The 15,770-nt window shown below is 35.2% G+C and overlaps 1 protein-coding gene across 4 annotated transcripts in view; it reads right to left on the bottom strand.

The window, feature by feature from the left end:
• The window catches only part of KMT2C (lysine methyltransferase 2C), a 297,401-nt gene that overhangs the window by 105,715 nt on the left and 175,916 nt on the right, over nucleotides 1-15,770 (bottom strand). For all 4 annotated transcript variants that reach the window (XM_036759103.1, XM_036759101.1, XM_036759102.1 and 1 more), the window contains 5 exons: nucleotides 12,817-12,998; nucleotides 11,861-12,025; nucleotides 4,221-4,330; nucleotides 3,590-3,655; nucleotides 2,019-2,231 (listed from right to left, as the gene is read on the bottom strand). In XM_036759103.1, the coding sequence (XP_036614998.1) occupies nucleotides 2,019-2,231; nucleotides 3,590-3,655; nucleotides 4,221-4,330; nucleotides 11,861-12,025; nucleotides 12,817-12,998 (736 nt within the window). The remainder of the gene's footprint in view (nucleotides 1-2,018; nucleotides 2,232-3,589; nucleotides 3,656-4,220; nucleotides 4,331-11,860; nucleotides 12,026-12,816; nucleotides 12,999-15,770) is intronic.

Here is a 15,770-nt window from a genome sequence, read left to right as displayed (position 1 = left end):
AAGCCATGATCAAAAAAAGAGCCTAGATATCATCTTTCAAGAAATTATCAAGGAGAACTGCCCTGATATTCTAGAGCCACAGGGAAAAACAGAAATTGAAAGAACCCATACATCACCTCCTCAAAAAGAAAACTCCTAGGAACATTGTCGCCAAATTCCAGAGCTCCCAGGTCAAGGAGAAAATACTGCAAGCAGCCAGGAAGAAACAATTTGAGTATTGTGGAAACACAATCAGGATTACACAGGATCTAGCAGCTTCTACATTAAGAGATCGAAGGGCTAGGATTAAAACCAAGAATCACCTACCCAGAAAAACTGAGTATCATGCTCCAAGGAAAAATATGGACTTTCAATAAAATAGAGGACTTTCAAGCTTTCTCAGTGAAAAGACCAGAGCTGAATAGAAAATCTGACTTTCAAACACAAGAATCAAGAGAAGCATGAAAAGGTAAACAAGAAGGAGAAATCATAAGGGATACACACACACACACACACACACACACACACACACACACACACACACACAGAGGGCACAGGATGAGTTGAATATGAAGGGATGATATCTAAAAAACTAAAATCAAATTAAGGGATAAGAGAGGAATATATTGAGAGAGGGAGAAAGGGAGAGATAGAATGGGGTAAATTATCTCGCATAAAAGTGGCAAGAAAAAGCGCTTCTGTAGGAAGGGAAGAGGGGGCAGGTGAGGAGGAATGAGTGAATCTTGCTCTCATCAGATTTGGCCTGAGGAGGGAATCCCATACACACTCAATTAGGTATCTTACCCCACAGGAAAGAAGGAGGAAGAAGACAAAAAAAGTGGGGGACAATAGAAGGGAGGGCAGACAGGGGGAGGAGGTAATCAAAAAAAACACTTTGGAAAAGGGACAGGGTCAAGGGAGAAAATTCAATAAAGGGGGATAGGTTAGGAAGGAGCAAAACATAGTTAGTCTTTCACAACATGAGTATTGTGGAACGGCTTTACATAATGATACACATGTGGCCTATGTTGAATTGCTTGCCTTCTTAGGAGCGGGGAGGGAAGAGGGGATTTGGAACTCAAAAGTTTTAAAAACAGATGTTCAAAAACAACAAAAAAAATGTTTTTCCATGCAACTAGGAAATCAGATACACAGGTAATGGGGCGTAGTAATTTATCTTGCCCTACAAGAGCAGAAGGGAAAGGGAGATGGGAGGGGAGTAGGGTGACAGAGGGGAGGGCTGACTAGGGAACGGGGCAACCAGAATATACGCCATCTTGGAGTGGGCGGGAGGGTAGAAATGGGGAGGAAATTTGTAATTCAAACTCAATGCTGAAAACTAAAAAGTATTAAATAAATTAAATTTAAAAAAGTAAATATGTATATTTGTTACTCTGAACGACCTTGATTATATGTGTAAAAAGCAATTCACAGAATTAACTTCTCTTGAAGAAGTCTGCATTTGTTTGGAAATGAACGTGTATTTCCTAGAAGGAGAAAAATAATTTCTTTGCTTAGTAATGACAACTGAAATGTTTATTAAGATTTTTCATTGTCCTGATTCTTTTATATTTTACATATGCCTTACAGCCAAGCAAATACTTTGGATGTATTAAGTTCAGATGATTCTTTGCTTCAGTGCTAAACCTTAAATATTATGTACCATTCAACGTGGTGTCTAAGAAAATACCATCTGCTACCAGGAATAACCAGGGTGAAACGTAACAAACTACAGTCAAGTCATCTGAGTTTCCTCACCCATAATTCTTAAATAGATCTGGTGCTCCAGATGATTTCTCTAAAGAAGGTCTAAGAAAATACATGAAAAGAAAAGAACCCAAAAAGGGAAGTTGCAAGGAGACTGCTCAATAAACAAGCAAATAAACAAGCAAATTAGACTTATGTAAGTCATTACATTAATGGCCTAATTGTTAGTCAAATAAATATTTAAAAACTGTTATAAATTATTCAAATTATACACATTACATATATACAAACGCATACATATTTCACAGAAAGAAAAAAAAAAACATTATTACCTCTGCTGTCGTCCATTTCACCATCCCTTGAATGTTCTGATTGGATGTCAGGGGGTGTTTGGAGAACAGCTACACTATTCTGGTTTATGATCTTTAGTTTCAACTTTGGTTTAGATCGTTTTTTTCTTGGAACTGTAACTGTGAGGCTTTGTAACTGAGACATTCCTGATTCAGTCAAGCAAACTCCATCCTGTGTATAGGTCTTCGGGGGGTCTAAAAATGATATTGCCCATTAGAGAAATATAAAAATATTTATTGTTTATTTTAAAGATCCTATGTGTTTTTTTAAACAAATATCAATGAAACAATCTCTCTAAATAGTCATCATTCCAAAACACAAATGAAAGAACCCAAATTTTTGACAGAAATATAGAAATATGCACATACATTCACACAAACACAACTGTTTAATAAGGAATAAGATGGCATTAAATTAAAACTAGAAGAGATTTGTGACACCTAAAATTTCAAATTTTTGTAGGAAACAAATTAAAAACTCACTTTACTATATTTTACATAGTAACAATAATAGACGCAGTCTCCCTTAGCAAGGGTTATAGATTTCATTTTTCAACAAGGATTTGTAGAAAATAATGAGAATAAAATAAAGAAAAAAAAAAACAAAACCGCACTCTTGAATTTCGAAAACTGCATGAGGGTAGGGGAAGAAAACCTACTCCAGATCCATTATACATATGGAAGTAGTTTGCATGGCCAATTTCCTTTTTAATGAAGTCAGAAAATAAGGTATGGGGTAGGTAGGTGGCACAGTGAGTAGAGCAAGGAGCACCTGAGTTGAGTTCATACCTCAGATAATATACCTCAGATATTTGACACTTACTAGCTGTGCGACCTTGCATAAGTCACTTAATGCCAATTGCCCTGCCTTTTACCCTCAACCAAAAAAAAAAGAGAGAAAGAAAGAAAATAAGGTACACTGGAATCTCAAGAGGGAACGACCTAGTTGAATATTAATAATTTCCACAAAGGCAGTTCTGAAAATAGTGAGATGTAAAATGTTTTGAAAGCAATTACTTTTTATAAAAGAAAATGCAACTTGTTCTTCATGAAAATAAGCAGAAATGTTCTCTGATCTGAAGACATCATTGAAAGACAGGTCAGAGAATAATAATAAAATCTCCATGCATTATCTTATGTCACTGGCAAATAACAAAAGAAAACACAATAAAAATTTCATCTCACAAGTCTTGAAAAGCAAAAATTAGAAGCACAAGACAAATAATGCAAAATTACTTTTGAAATGAACTAAATTTAAAATGGTATAATTGTTAGCTCATAATAAGCAATATCAACACCTCACTGTTATAAAGTAATTTTTAGAAATTTAAGCTTTAAAAAACATCTTATACAAGCCATTATCTTTCATCAACTAGATCTCAATGTATATTTTCAGAAAGAATGATCAACACTATGGCAAAAGGACCAAGGACATGCATGACTACAAATACCGTGCAACACATGGGACATCAGAAATACGCAAAACAGTATACGGTTCCTATTTTATATCAAAATAACTTTTTAAAAAATGAAGTTAAGATTTAAAGTTTTACCTAGCTCTTTTCCTTTTGTAACAATTTGTGCTACAATCGATGATTCACAGCAGTCTGAGGAAGGCACTGAAATGAAAAAAAAATTTTTAATTTTTAATTTCTTTTATTAACATTAAATAGACGCAAAGCTCTTTTGTCAATATTTGTTCTTTTTTTCCTTAAATGGCAATATTAGATGTTAAGGGGGCTATTTTTACAATGGCTTTCAGAAACAAGGAAGACATCTTACATTAGGAAGTTCACAGAAGAAAATGGGAATAAAGAAACAACAGGAAAATTATAAGAATAGTTGATAGGAAGAGAAAGGTATTTTGTGGTATTCTCCAAATTGGTTCAAATTGCCACAGCTATTCTTCCCAAAAGTGGGAAAAATATGTTTTACATCCTGCCTGTACCTAGCATGATTCAGGTTTCTCGTTAAGTGGTGATGAAATAATTCTTCTCCAGGAAGCTATGAAGGTAACTGACAAATTTTCTTCATAATGTTAAAATGTTTCTATTAAATATGGCTACACGAAAAGAAAAATTGATTGGGACATATTGTTCAAAAAAAAAAAAACTTCTATGTGAGTGAAACAAGAAGACAATTCGGCTAACATTTTACCATTTTTGTAAAGAATTTTTCTCTTACCATTTGCTGTAGGAACATAGGGTCTGCACATAGTACAATCAAAACCAAGATCAGCTACATTTTCTACTTCATCCTCAGTATTTAAATTCTGGCAAACAGCATGCATCCACCTAAATGAAAGAACATTTTTTAACCTATTAAGTGATTTAGGACTAAAAAAATAGATCTAGGTTTTTAAAAAAAATTATAAAAACAAAACATTAAAATCTGAGTGGTTGAACATGATGTAGCTGCAAGAGAAAGGTAGAAGAGAAAGAGGCAAAAGGGAAAATACAGACAACAAATTATAAGGCTGCGGATTAATTCTGTGTCAGGAATACTGTCTTCATACCCCTGATATTTGTCGAACCCTAACCAGCTGGCATTTCTCCTATTACAAGGGGGAAAAAATAATTGTGTGTAAAAATATTTTTTCCTATTCTTAGATGTAAATCACTTGCCTTCCCTCTCATGACACATGTAATTTACAATTATCATGCTTGATCATTTTTGCTACAACTCCTTTAGAGTTAGAAATAAATTATCAAACCTCAAGCGTAGTTAACTGATGTCTAGAAAAATAAAAGAAATTAAGTAAAATCACTAGAACCACAGAAAAGTGAAATGGAAGCATCAGGAGGTTGTGAGCTCAGGGAAGGTGAGCAGGCAGAGGTCATGAACAAATTTGGGAGTATGTTAAAAGAAGAAGATGTCTATGAAAACATAGTATGGCCTAAATATCTTATGAAGGTCCTGCTAGAGGCATGAAGGTGGGAGCAGGGCATAGACGCTGAACCTTTAGTCAGGAAGACCTCAGCTAAAACCCAGACTCACACAGTTACTGTCTGTGATGCTGTGTGTACCCCTTTAGCTCTTTTTGCGTCAGCCTCCTCATCTGTAAAATAGGAACAGTAACAATAGCAAACTCCTACATTTGGGGTGAAGATCAATTTTAAAACACCCAGCATAATGTCTGGTACACAGTATGTTGCTGTATGTTACTTGTCTTCATCATCACAATCATCACCATCACTCATACATAAAAACACTTACTAGCTGCGGGACCTAGGGCAAGTTTCTTACCCTTTGTATGCCTCAGAGTTATCTCTAAAATGGGGATAATAATTTCACCCACTACTCGGAGGCATTGTGAATACCAAACATGACATCTGAAAAATGCTTTACAAACTCTTAAGTGCTATAAATGCTCCTAGCTGAGGTTCTGTGCAGGTGCAGATGAAAACACAACGCCAAGAATTAGAAAATTAAGTAAATGAGAATATATTTTCAATATGTTTTCAGTTAATGTGACGGACTTGGGAAGAAAAGTGATTAGGTGAAGTATGCCCTTAATAATGAGCCATCGTTACATCCTTAGCATATGTTCGACTTGGTCATAATGATTTCTTGGATTTCTTTTCTCACATCCCTTAGATATTACATTTGCTGTAAGAACATAGGGTCTGCACTTGTTCAATCAGTGTTAACCAAAAAATGTTAAAAGCAAAAGGGAGGTTATGAAATGAAATGTAAAAGGAAAGAAGTAAGAAGGTCTGGCCAGGATTTGGGGGAAGGGAAGCAAAGGACCCTTGATGAAAAATGCTGTCCATCTCCAGAAGGAGAATTGATGAACTCTCAATTCATTGTTCTGGTGTGTTCTTTTGCAAAACATAGCTAATTTAGAAATGTTTTACTTTACATGCAAAATTGGTATTAAACTGCTTGCCTTTCCAACAAGGGTGGAAGGTCAAGAGGGAAGGAGAGAAGAGGCAACTCAAAATTTCAAAAAAGGAATGTTAGAAATGTTTTTATATTTAATTGAGAAATATTTAACACAATAAAGACACACACACAAACACACACATATTAAAAAGCAGGGGAAAACTGAACAGAGAAAAATGTATAATAATGGGATGTAAAGATCATAACCATGAATATGAGAAGCAAGCAACCACCCCAAAATCCAAATAAAGACAGCAGAATAGACTGTAAATCAGAATCCAATAGTACGTCGTTCACACAAGACAAGGATTCACAGAGTTAAGATAAAGAGCTAGAGCAAAATCTTTTAAATCTTAATGCTTCAAATTAATTTTAAAAACAGAGAGAGCAATCACAACCTCAAATAAGGGAAAGGCAAAAATAAGACATAAAAAGCGGTCCACATGGAAACTACATTTTGTTGAAAGGTATCAGAGAATATGAACACATGTAAAAAATAAATTAAATTGCACAGAATATAAAAACCTGGGGTTTTTTCCTTCACAGAGATTTCATCAATGGTTAACTTACTTCATCTCAGAATGGATTGTTCAGGTTCTCTAAACTTTTCCAATTAAAGGGTAAACTCCTTGAGGTCAGGAATTATTTTATTCACAGTTATATATATCCCAAATGCCTAGCACAGTGCCTAGTATGACGAGGACATTTAATAACTACTTAATTTACATATATTGATTCTTTTTTTAATTCTTGTATTTATAGTTTATTGATTTTGTCTTAAAGCAGTTCACAAATTCAGCTATCCTACAAAGAGTTAAGAAATCTAGTTCTCTCGTTGATCACTGTTCTATTCTCATGTCAAGGAAAGCTGCTACCCTTGAAGGATACAAGTGGACACCGGGGAGTGTGGTCCAGCATCTTTACATCACCAAGCTTATCAATCAAGGAGGTCTGGTTTGTTATCCAAAGAAGCGTGATCCACTACTTCTAACTTTTCAGGTGGACTCAAACAATAAACATTGCTTAATCACAACACTGAAGGAGGGGGTTATTAGAACCTCATTGTCAATTTCCAACCAATCATATTGTCACCAACCCCATAATGCTGACTCCTTTGTAACCAATCATATTGTTTTCCCCATCTAATAACTCTGTTCTTTGTTTTCTTATACATCCCAAAACTATAAGAAGGCTAGTAAGTCCTATCTCAGCCTTTAGTCATTTGAGAGAGACTACAGACCCAAATTATTGTTTATTGCTAGCCTACGTTATAAAATGATCATGTTCAGATCACTGTCTCTCAGGCTATCTTACTTTTCAATTATAACAATATCATGCATAGATTGATCTATTTTATTTAAATATTTAGATTCATTGACATATACACCTAGGTCCAGATTAGTGTAAATAATGAAAACCTTGAAGTGGCTGCCTTATTTGAATTACCACTTCCTATCTTCACTGGGCTAAATCAATTACCATATTTAAAAAAAAATCAATCTTTAAACAAGTGCAAATTCAAAAACATGGGACTACTTCAAAGGACTAATTACTTATACTTACTGGGACCAAGAAGTAATTCTAAATAATACCTGATGATTTTAACTTTAAAGCATTCATTGTGAATTTCCACCCATCTTAACCAGGCTGGAAATAGGGAGGCTCCTCTCAAGAGTTGATTCCACTACAAATCATCAGTGAAGCTTTCGGCTGCTCCATTTCATACCTAAATCATTTTGCCCTTTAATATGTTGCACAACTCCAAAGGTTTAACCAATCAGCATTGCCCACTGCAGATCAGGATTCCAGAACACAAGACATCTGCCAGCCTAACCCTCCTTTAATAGCTGGAATTATAGTAACATGTCACCCACCAAGCCCGGCTCTGTTCATCCCCAAAGTATTTGTTCTTATCAAAGTTTTTATAACTCCCTTGCTTGTAAGATATCCTTCCTATTGTACCTTCCTAACTTCACCTCAGAGGTATATAGAGGGACCAATAAGTATAGAATATTTCATATACTTGATTAATATTGCTGAACTTCACTTCTTCTGCTGGTTTTGGGATGATAAATTTGTTGGTTTTTCCAGGATTTTTTTATCTGGATTCTGAACTTCTTAGTCCTCTATATTACCCCTGTCAATTTAAAAATATTTAAGAAATTTCACAGCAACATTTCAATATATGAGATACTGTCTCATTATCACATTCTTATAATAGGCTTTGTTATTTGTGCTTTGACACACTCATGATTCATACTGTTTTGCCTATATTTAAATCATTGTTATGTTTTCTTTATTGATTACAATTTCATTGAATTATGGTCTTTGTGTTGTCTATGTTGTTTAACTTCTTTATGCAGAACTTCGTGATTAATTTTTCAAACGTAAAAAGTGATTCTATAAAAGAAATATGCTCTAACATCCCAAATATAAGCCTATTATGTGTTTAGATGCTGTGCTCTTTGAAAAAAATCTACTTTTGATAGTAATAAGTTTTCATGGTTTATGCTGCATTTAAGCTTAATGTAGTCTTCCTTTTTATTTTCTGTGATAGTATTTATTTGCATTATACATTTGTGACAAATTATGGTTAAAACTTCTGATTTCTGAATTTAATTGGATTACAAGAAATTTTATTCCTGCACTTTCACATTAAATCTGCATGTCTTTTCCTGTTGTACATACAGGAGGGATCTAAGAAATTACTGTGTACTATTTTAAAATCTACTCAATAACTCTTCCAGCTTTCTGTTAGGTTAGTAAATTCAACCTCAAGGTAATGATACAAAGTCTGTCTCTTTTTTTATGATAGATAAGTCATTACATCAAAGGCATTACTTATCTTTTTGCTTGAAATAATTTCATCCCAGTAGGAACTCCTGTATTACCACCTACCTATCCCCAATTAAGATTTTTCTTTTACTAATATATTCTATACCAGACCTTCATTATCCCTTAGGGAACAATAAGGCTGACTAGTCAGGGCCTAAGTCAGGAAGATCTGCTTTCCAGTCTCGCCTAAGATACTCTCTCTTTCTGACCCCTGGCAAATCAGTTGATAATTTTGTTCTTCAGTTTCCTTTAATGAGCATATTAGACTCAATGGTCAATAAGGTCCTATGTCAACTCTATCATCCTAAATTCAGGGCAGATAAAAATAAAATGAGGGAGTAAGCCTTGTGGAACTCTATAAACTCTTTCCAGATCTAAATCTATAGTCTTTTAATCAAACCAAACAAATGAGTACTCTATGCACTCTCTTCATTCCCCTAACTCCAGGTGATTTTCCAATGCTTGAATCCATTAAATTCTAATTTACCATAACCTCTATTCTCTATTATAGGTATTTTACTTCCAGTCTGACTGTCATTGATTCCTTCATCATTCTTTGGATAAAAATTGATTTGGTGCCTATTATGTTATCAGGTGTGGTGCAAAGCACAAAACACAAAAAAAGGTAAATGACAAACAATGAGACAAACAAACAGATACAAAGTGAGTTACATGAAGGATAAGAGATACAGACCGGGGGGGAAGAGGAAACTAAGAGCAAACAGCCTCAATTTTTTGCTGTAAAATATTAGACAGACTTCTCAGCCGAGAGACTGAGGGGAGAAAGAACCATGGGAGGTTTGAGGAGGGATGAAAATGTTTGGAAGATCTTCTCTGGAAAATGATATAGTGAATCTATTAAGGAGGTGGCTAGATGCAGTGAGGACCCAGTCAAAGCTATATAACATAAATTAATAGGAGACCCAGTTAACATAGTTTGCATGACTTTCTCCTCCTTCGTGTAGCAGTACCTGTATAGGTGAAATGGTCATAAATGGTGCAAGCGATCTAAGAACAAGATTTGGTTGAGAAAAAATCAATGATATGGTAAGAGGATAAGAGGGAGAAGGATTTAAGAGAGGAGGACAGCACAGAGTTGAATTGGCTCACTGAGAAGTCAAGACAGGAGGAGGAGGAGAGAATGGCTAATACAGGGGAGATGGCCTGGGAGAGAATTAAAGGGTCAAGGAATTGTAGGCCATGGTAAAGATGAAGAATAGTAGGCTTTTGAAGGGAGGGAGAGGTTCAAAGACAATATATTATGGTTGGATAAGAGCATTATGGAAGTGGTACATTGGTGGGTGATAGCAAGATTGCAGGCATGACCATTTTTGTGTTGGAATGGGATGAAGGAGTAGCTCATGAGAGGAAAGTAGGTTGAGGAACTGAGTGGTTACAGTACTTAGGGAAACATCACTATGCATATGAAAGTCTCTAGTATTAGGGCAGGAGTTGGGGTTGGGAGACAGGAAAAAATTTAAGAGGTACAGAACTCACTGAAGAAGGAAGAGTGAACTGTGGCTCTGGAGACAACTACTACCAAGAGTTTAAGGAACAAGACTGGTCTATAAAATAACTAGTTTATTCCCACATAACAAGATTCATTCTTTCATATCAAAATCTAGAACTTAGTGATTACATTTCAGGATTAAATTTGGCTCTAATGACATCCAATGGAGACTAGTAATCTGTACTTTGCCCTGTTTCCAAATCTCATCAAGTTTCCTGTGTGTGTGAATTTTATCTTATCGTCTTGATTAGACAATAATTCTCTGATTTTCTTCCTGATTTGAATGTTCAAGGTTGGCTCAATTGCCCTGTAGTGACCTTGAGTATTTTGCCAGTTTTATTGCATTTGATTTTTTAATTTGATGAGCAGGAGCAGAAAGGTGGTTAGCAGGCACAACTCATAGCATGCTATGGACAAGGAATACTTGTTTTTACATCTTTGCATATGCAACTTCTATTTCTAACATTCCTTTTCCATAAAATTTGTCCCTTAAAGATTTTTTTATTTACCAAATACTCTGAAGCACTGATCCTCATGCCTTTTAGAATTCTTCTTTAAAAGCTCTAATTTTATTCCATTATTCTATTTACGGAACATCTAACCAACCATGTAAGTTTTTATAAAAGGTTCCATGGTCATTTCCAAGAGACCTACTTACCATTTTAGTATTTCTTCGGATAATTTCTCCCAAAATTTTTTATCTGATAGTTCATTTTCATTATGTCTAGAACACTCTTTCATCTACTCATTACTTCAGATTTATTATCTTTTCTAAGATCTTTCCCTCTGTATTAGCAATTTTGATTTAAAGATCTTTCCCACCCATTAATAGGCCATGTGACCTGCTTATGTCACAGGAAGCCTAAGCTACAGGGTGGGAGGAGCTTCCTGACAGGAAAAGGAAGTTATGTCACAGAAACTGCTGTGAGAGAGAGAGAGGGAGAGACAGGAGCGCCAGTCACAGAGAGAGAGAAAGAGACAAAGACAATATAGCCGCTGGTGGCTGCTAATGGCTGCCCTCATGATTGTTAGAGCTGAACAGGCTGACTTAGCTGTACTGTGAGTTTGTTTTGGGGAGACCCCAGCAGGGGGTCAGAGAGGTTTTGGGATGTTGAGGCTCCATGTTGTGATATTGTGTACTGAATGTCTTGGGTTCCTTGCTGTTATGATGAAGTAGACTGACTGGATGTAGGAGCTGAGCACTTGTTTATGGGATATGGTTCTCTGGTATCTGAATAAATGGTTTATTTCTTCTACCTTCTATGTGGAGAGTCTTGTATACTTTGTGATACGGAACTACCATAAGCATTTTGACAATTATCATCTACGTTGTTATTACTGCATTACTGTTTCACCCTCCATGGAAATTTATTACATGTTTTTCATGATTAGCATGTACCTTGTGGTTCATAAATGATGATGGGGAGGTGGAGTTAGACAAAACAACTCAGCCACCATTGTTTTACATAATGTTAAAAGTTCAAGAATTACTGGTTTAATACTCCAGAGAGGTTATGACACAAGAACACTGGAGAAAACTGATAACAAAAAGCACATAAGGAAAATCATAAAACCATAAAAAGGAAGCTATTACCTGTCACACTGTCTGCACTGCAGTATAAGATCCTCTTCCCTATAATTTCGAGAGCAGACTGGGCAGGTAGATAAACTTGCACATGGGGCACACTGGGTATAATTGTTTTGCCACTCACATCGTGGACCTGGAGATGTTGCTCCACAATGTCTGCACCAAACACACCTGCAAAACAAAAATACCAACAATTCCAAATTTTCTACCCATAATACAGATTGTGTGAGAACTTAATTTAAATGCAAACCGTGCAGTCCAGTTTTCCCCCACCGGGGACAAACAGGAGAGGTTAACAAACCAATTCAATGCTATGGGAAACACTCCAGGTATTAGCACTTAAATACCTTACTTAAGAAACTGCATAGCTTTAATGATGCCAAAATGCTTAAAGACCAATGTTTTTTAAACACCTAGACTGTGATGCTATATGGCTAAAAATTACTGTGTAGCCAAATCTCTACAAAAATAAAACTTTGAGTTAACCAAAAGATAATAGGTTAAAGGAAGAACACACATGAGGATGAAAAGTATGCTGAAACACACTATCATATACACACATATTTCATGAAGAAAATTATTCAGGAATTTTATGACTGAAAAAGAATGTGGAGGCCAGTCATATAAGATAAGAAAAGGAATGCTACAGAGATGCATGAGAATCAAAAGGGTAAGGAGGAAGGTCTTGTGTTCAATAGGTAAATCAATCTCCAATGGGGAATTTATAAGAAAACAGACAAGAATCTCACAAAAACTGAAGATATGAATGGACTAAAATTTGGTGACATCACAGAACAAAGAACTGCAATGCAAGTGAAATCTCAATTTATTAAAAATACCCAACAAAACGTTTGTTAAATAGTAAATGCTGATATCATAAGTAGATGGGGTTGACTTTTTAAAATAATATGAAAACAAAAGAGGAAAGGAAAAAGTAGTAATGAAATTTTAAAACAATGTACCATTTACACTTCCAGCCTCCTTTGGGAACTGTTTGCAATGGAGGATCCAGGCAGTAAGTGTGATAGCTTATGTCACAGTCATCACAAAGGAGGAGTCGTCCTGGATCAGTAGCCTTGCCACAGGCTTCACAAACTGTGCATTCAAGACATCTCCAGCCTTTACTAAGTACAACTTTGGTGATCTGTAAAAAGGTACCAATTAATGTCATTTTAAAAAAGACCTGTTTAAAATGGTTTACTATGGAATATGCTCATAAATATCACAAATCATGGCTATTTGATAACAGAATTTAAACTAGGAACTAACTCAAAAAATTTTGAATCAAAAGTGTTTTGTTTTTTTAAAGGTGGTCAAATGTGATACTATTTCTTTTGAAGGAAAACTCTGAAATACATTCGCTACAAAGGAAGAAGTTATGAGGGGATGGAAACATATATTCCATTCTTGCTTAGATTACACAGCCATTAGGAAAAAGACAGCATCATATTAGACTGAATAAATCATTAAGTTTCCTGATTAAGAAAATACTTCAAATACCACCTTCTTTATTATTTAAAGTTTAAGAGCTAAGTTCACATCCAAATTGTCTTGGATTGAAAATTTCTTTGACCCTGGGCAGTATGTTAAAAGATTTGTTTTAAGAGGTGACATAGATAATATGTCTGTAGACATGGAAGTTTTAAAGTGGACAACTAGAAAGAACTCTGATTTGTTTTCAATTGGAATTTTGTCTTCCACTATCTCCAACCCTCAACTCCACTCTTAGTTGCATCTCTCACTCAGTATTGGTTCCTTATCCTCTTGCTGTGTTCCCTATTCCTTTGAAATCTAATAAACACAAAAAAAATTCCAGTCTTCCCCTAATACTGCTACTCCCACAAGCTATTTGCCACCAATTCTACAAATCTCATTTCAATACAGTGGGTCCCTATTCTGACCACTTGATTGAAACTGATCTCTCCAAGGACAAAATATATTGTCTCTTCTCAGCTCTTATGCTCTTTGAATTTTCAAGTACATTTTACGCTACTGGCCAATCTTTCATTCAATTAGAAATCTCACAATTACCTACTTCTAAAGCATCTGACCAAAAATCTAAACCTCTCTACAACATTCTCAGCAAGTAGTTTTACAATTTTCATTTGAAGGTCTGATGAAAAGAACCTAGTACTTCTCTAGGGGGCCCAATTCAACTTTGGAATAACTTCATTTTCTTGAAATTTTTCTCCCTATTAAGCCAAAAATCTCTCTGCAACTTCTACTAACTGCTCCTAGATCTACTCTATGGTGATGCAAAGTATGTCTAATCACTCCACCACATGAATGCCATTCCAATACTTATAGATTATCACATGCTTCCCAATAAGTCTTCAATAGTGTAGGACTAGGCCAATAATAAAATGTAGGCTACATGAAAACATCTTAAATAAACTTTATATGCCCATCCCCCAACAGTGTTGTACACACAGCATATATTTAGTAAAAATCTGTGATAATTTCATGTAGTATAAGACTTCGATTTTTCACCTTGATAAAGATGATTCGTATCTCAACTATCAGGCTTGTTATAACACAAATTCTATCTCTAAGTATTCACTGGATGATGTCTCAGATACTACCAACTATCAACAGATGTAAAACTCAAAATGATCTTCTCCATAGTTTGTCACTATTTCTTTCCATGGCATGGGCATTCTTCAAGTTACACAAGCTCAAATCCTCATTTATCCCGAACACTTCCCTTTGCTCAATCTCCTACAATCTCCTACATACAATCTAACAGGAAGGAAGCTATTGAGACCTCTTGAACTTGGGAATCACTCTAAGAATTACTTTCATTTTTTCCATTACTAGTAACAGAGTTCAGGACCTTCCCATCTGTGTTCTAGACTATTCTAACTGCTTCCTAATGAGGCTCTCTGGACTTTCCAAAGCTTCCTTCTGGATACTGCTAAAATGTCCTAATGTACACATCTGACATCCTCCCTCCCCCACATCTCTTTTGCCCTAAAAAAGTTACTACTCACATCAGGAGCTAGTGAAATTCTTTTCTTGAAGGCCTAGGTTCAGAGGCTTCACTCTCCCTAATACATTCAGCTATGATTACGCCAACAAATGTACTTTTGTATTTGTATTCGTGTGCACAGTTCTTTGCAAGCTATCTTCCACTTAAGGGCAAACAACAGCTTTTACCTTTCTTTTTATTGCAAGGGCTTTAGAACATTTTTAAACACATTATAAATAATTAATAAATGCTAAGTTGGTTGAACCTGAGGGTACACACTGGCAAACTGATAAAAACTAATTTTAAAAAATCTGACCAGTAAACTTTTCATTTACCAAAAGCTCTGTTGAAGATCTATGTAGTCCTCTCTCAAAATAGCTAATAAACATGAATTTAGTCTCACACCTCTAGAACTTCCTTTATAAGCCTAACTGGAGACCAACTCATTTTACTACATATTATTATGTTAGTCAAGCAAATGTCATTTAGTCAAGACTTAAAGATCTGGATACCTGAGACAGGTAATAAAGAGTTCTCACCCTCCAAGAATGTTTAGAAAAGCAATTATTCTCTAGTATACAACCGAAAGAGCCAACCGTCATTTAAAAAAAGAAAATTATCTTATTTGTTAGAACTGTGTATGTGCGTGTATGTGTGTGCATGTGTGTGTATAGACAGAAACACATATAATTATAGATTGTTCTTTTCCATATTACATATAGAATGCTATTTGATTATACTAGGTGGTTATCTAATTATTCAAGTCAAGGAGAAACTAAAATCATAGATTATAGGCTACATCAACACAGTGACACTTCAATTTAACAATGGATCAGCTCAATTACAACAACTTATGGTTGTGTTATAATTTTGTCCAGACACTGAAACTGAAAAATAAAATAGAAATTTGGGGTAGAACAGAGCAATATAGATGTAGAGAGAGAAAAA

Source organism: Trichosurus vulpecula, chromosome 5 (assembly GCF_011100635.1).
Source record: "Trichosurus vulpecula isolate mTriVul1 chromosome 5, mTriVul1.pri, whole genome shotgun sequence".
Classification (NCBI taxonomy): Eukaryota; Metazoa; Chordata; class Mammalia; order Diprotodontia; family Phalangeridae; genus Trichosurus; species Trichosurus vulpecula.
This window is presented reverse-complemented; position numbering and strand designations above follow the sequence as displayed.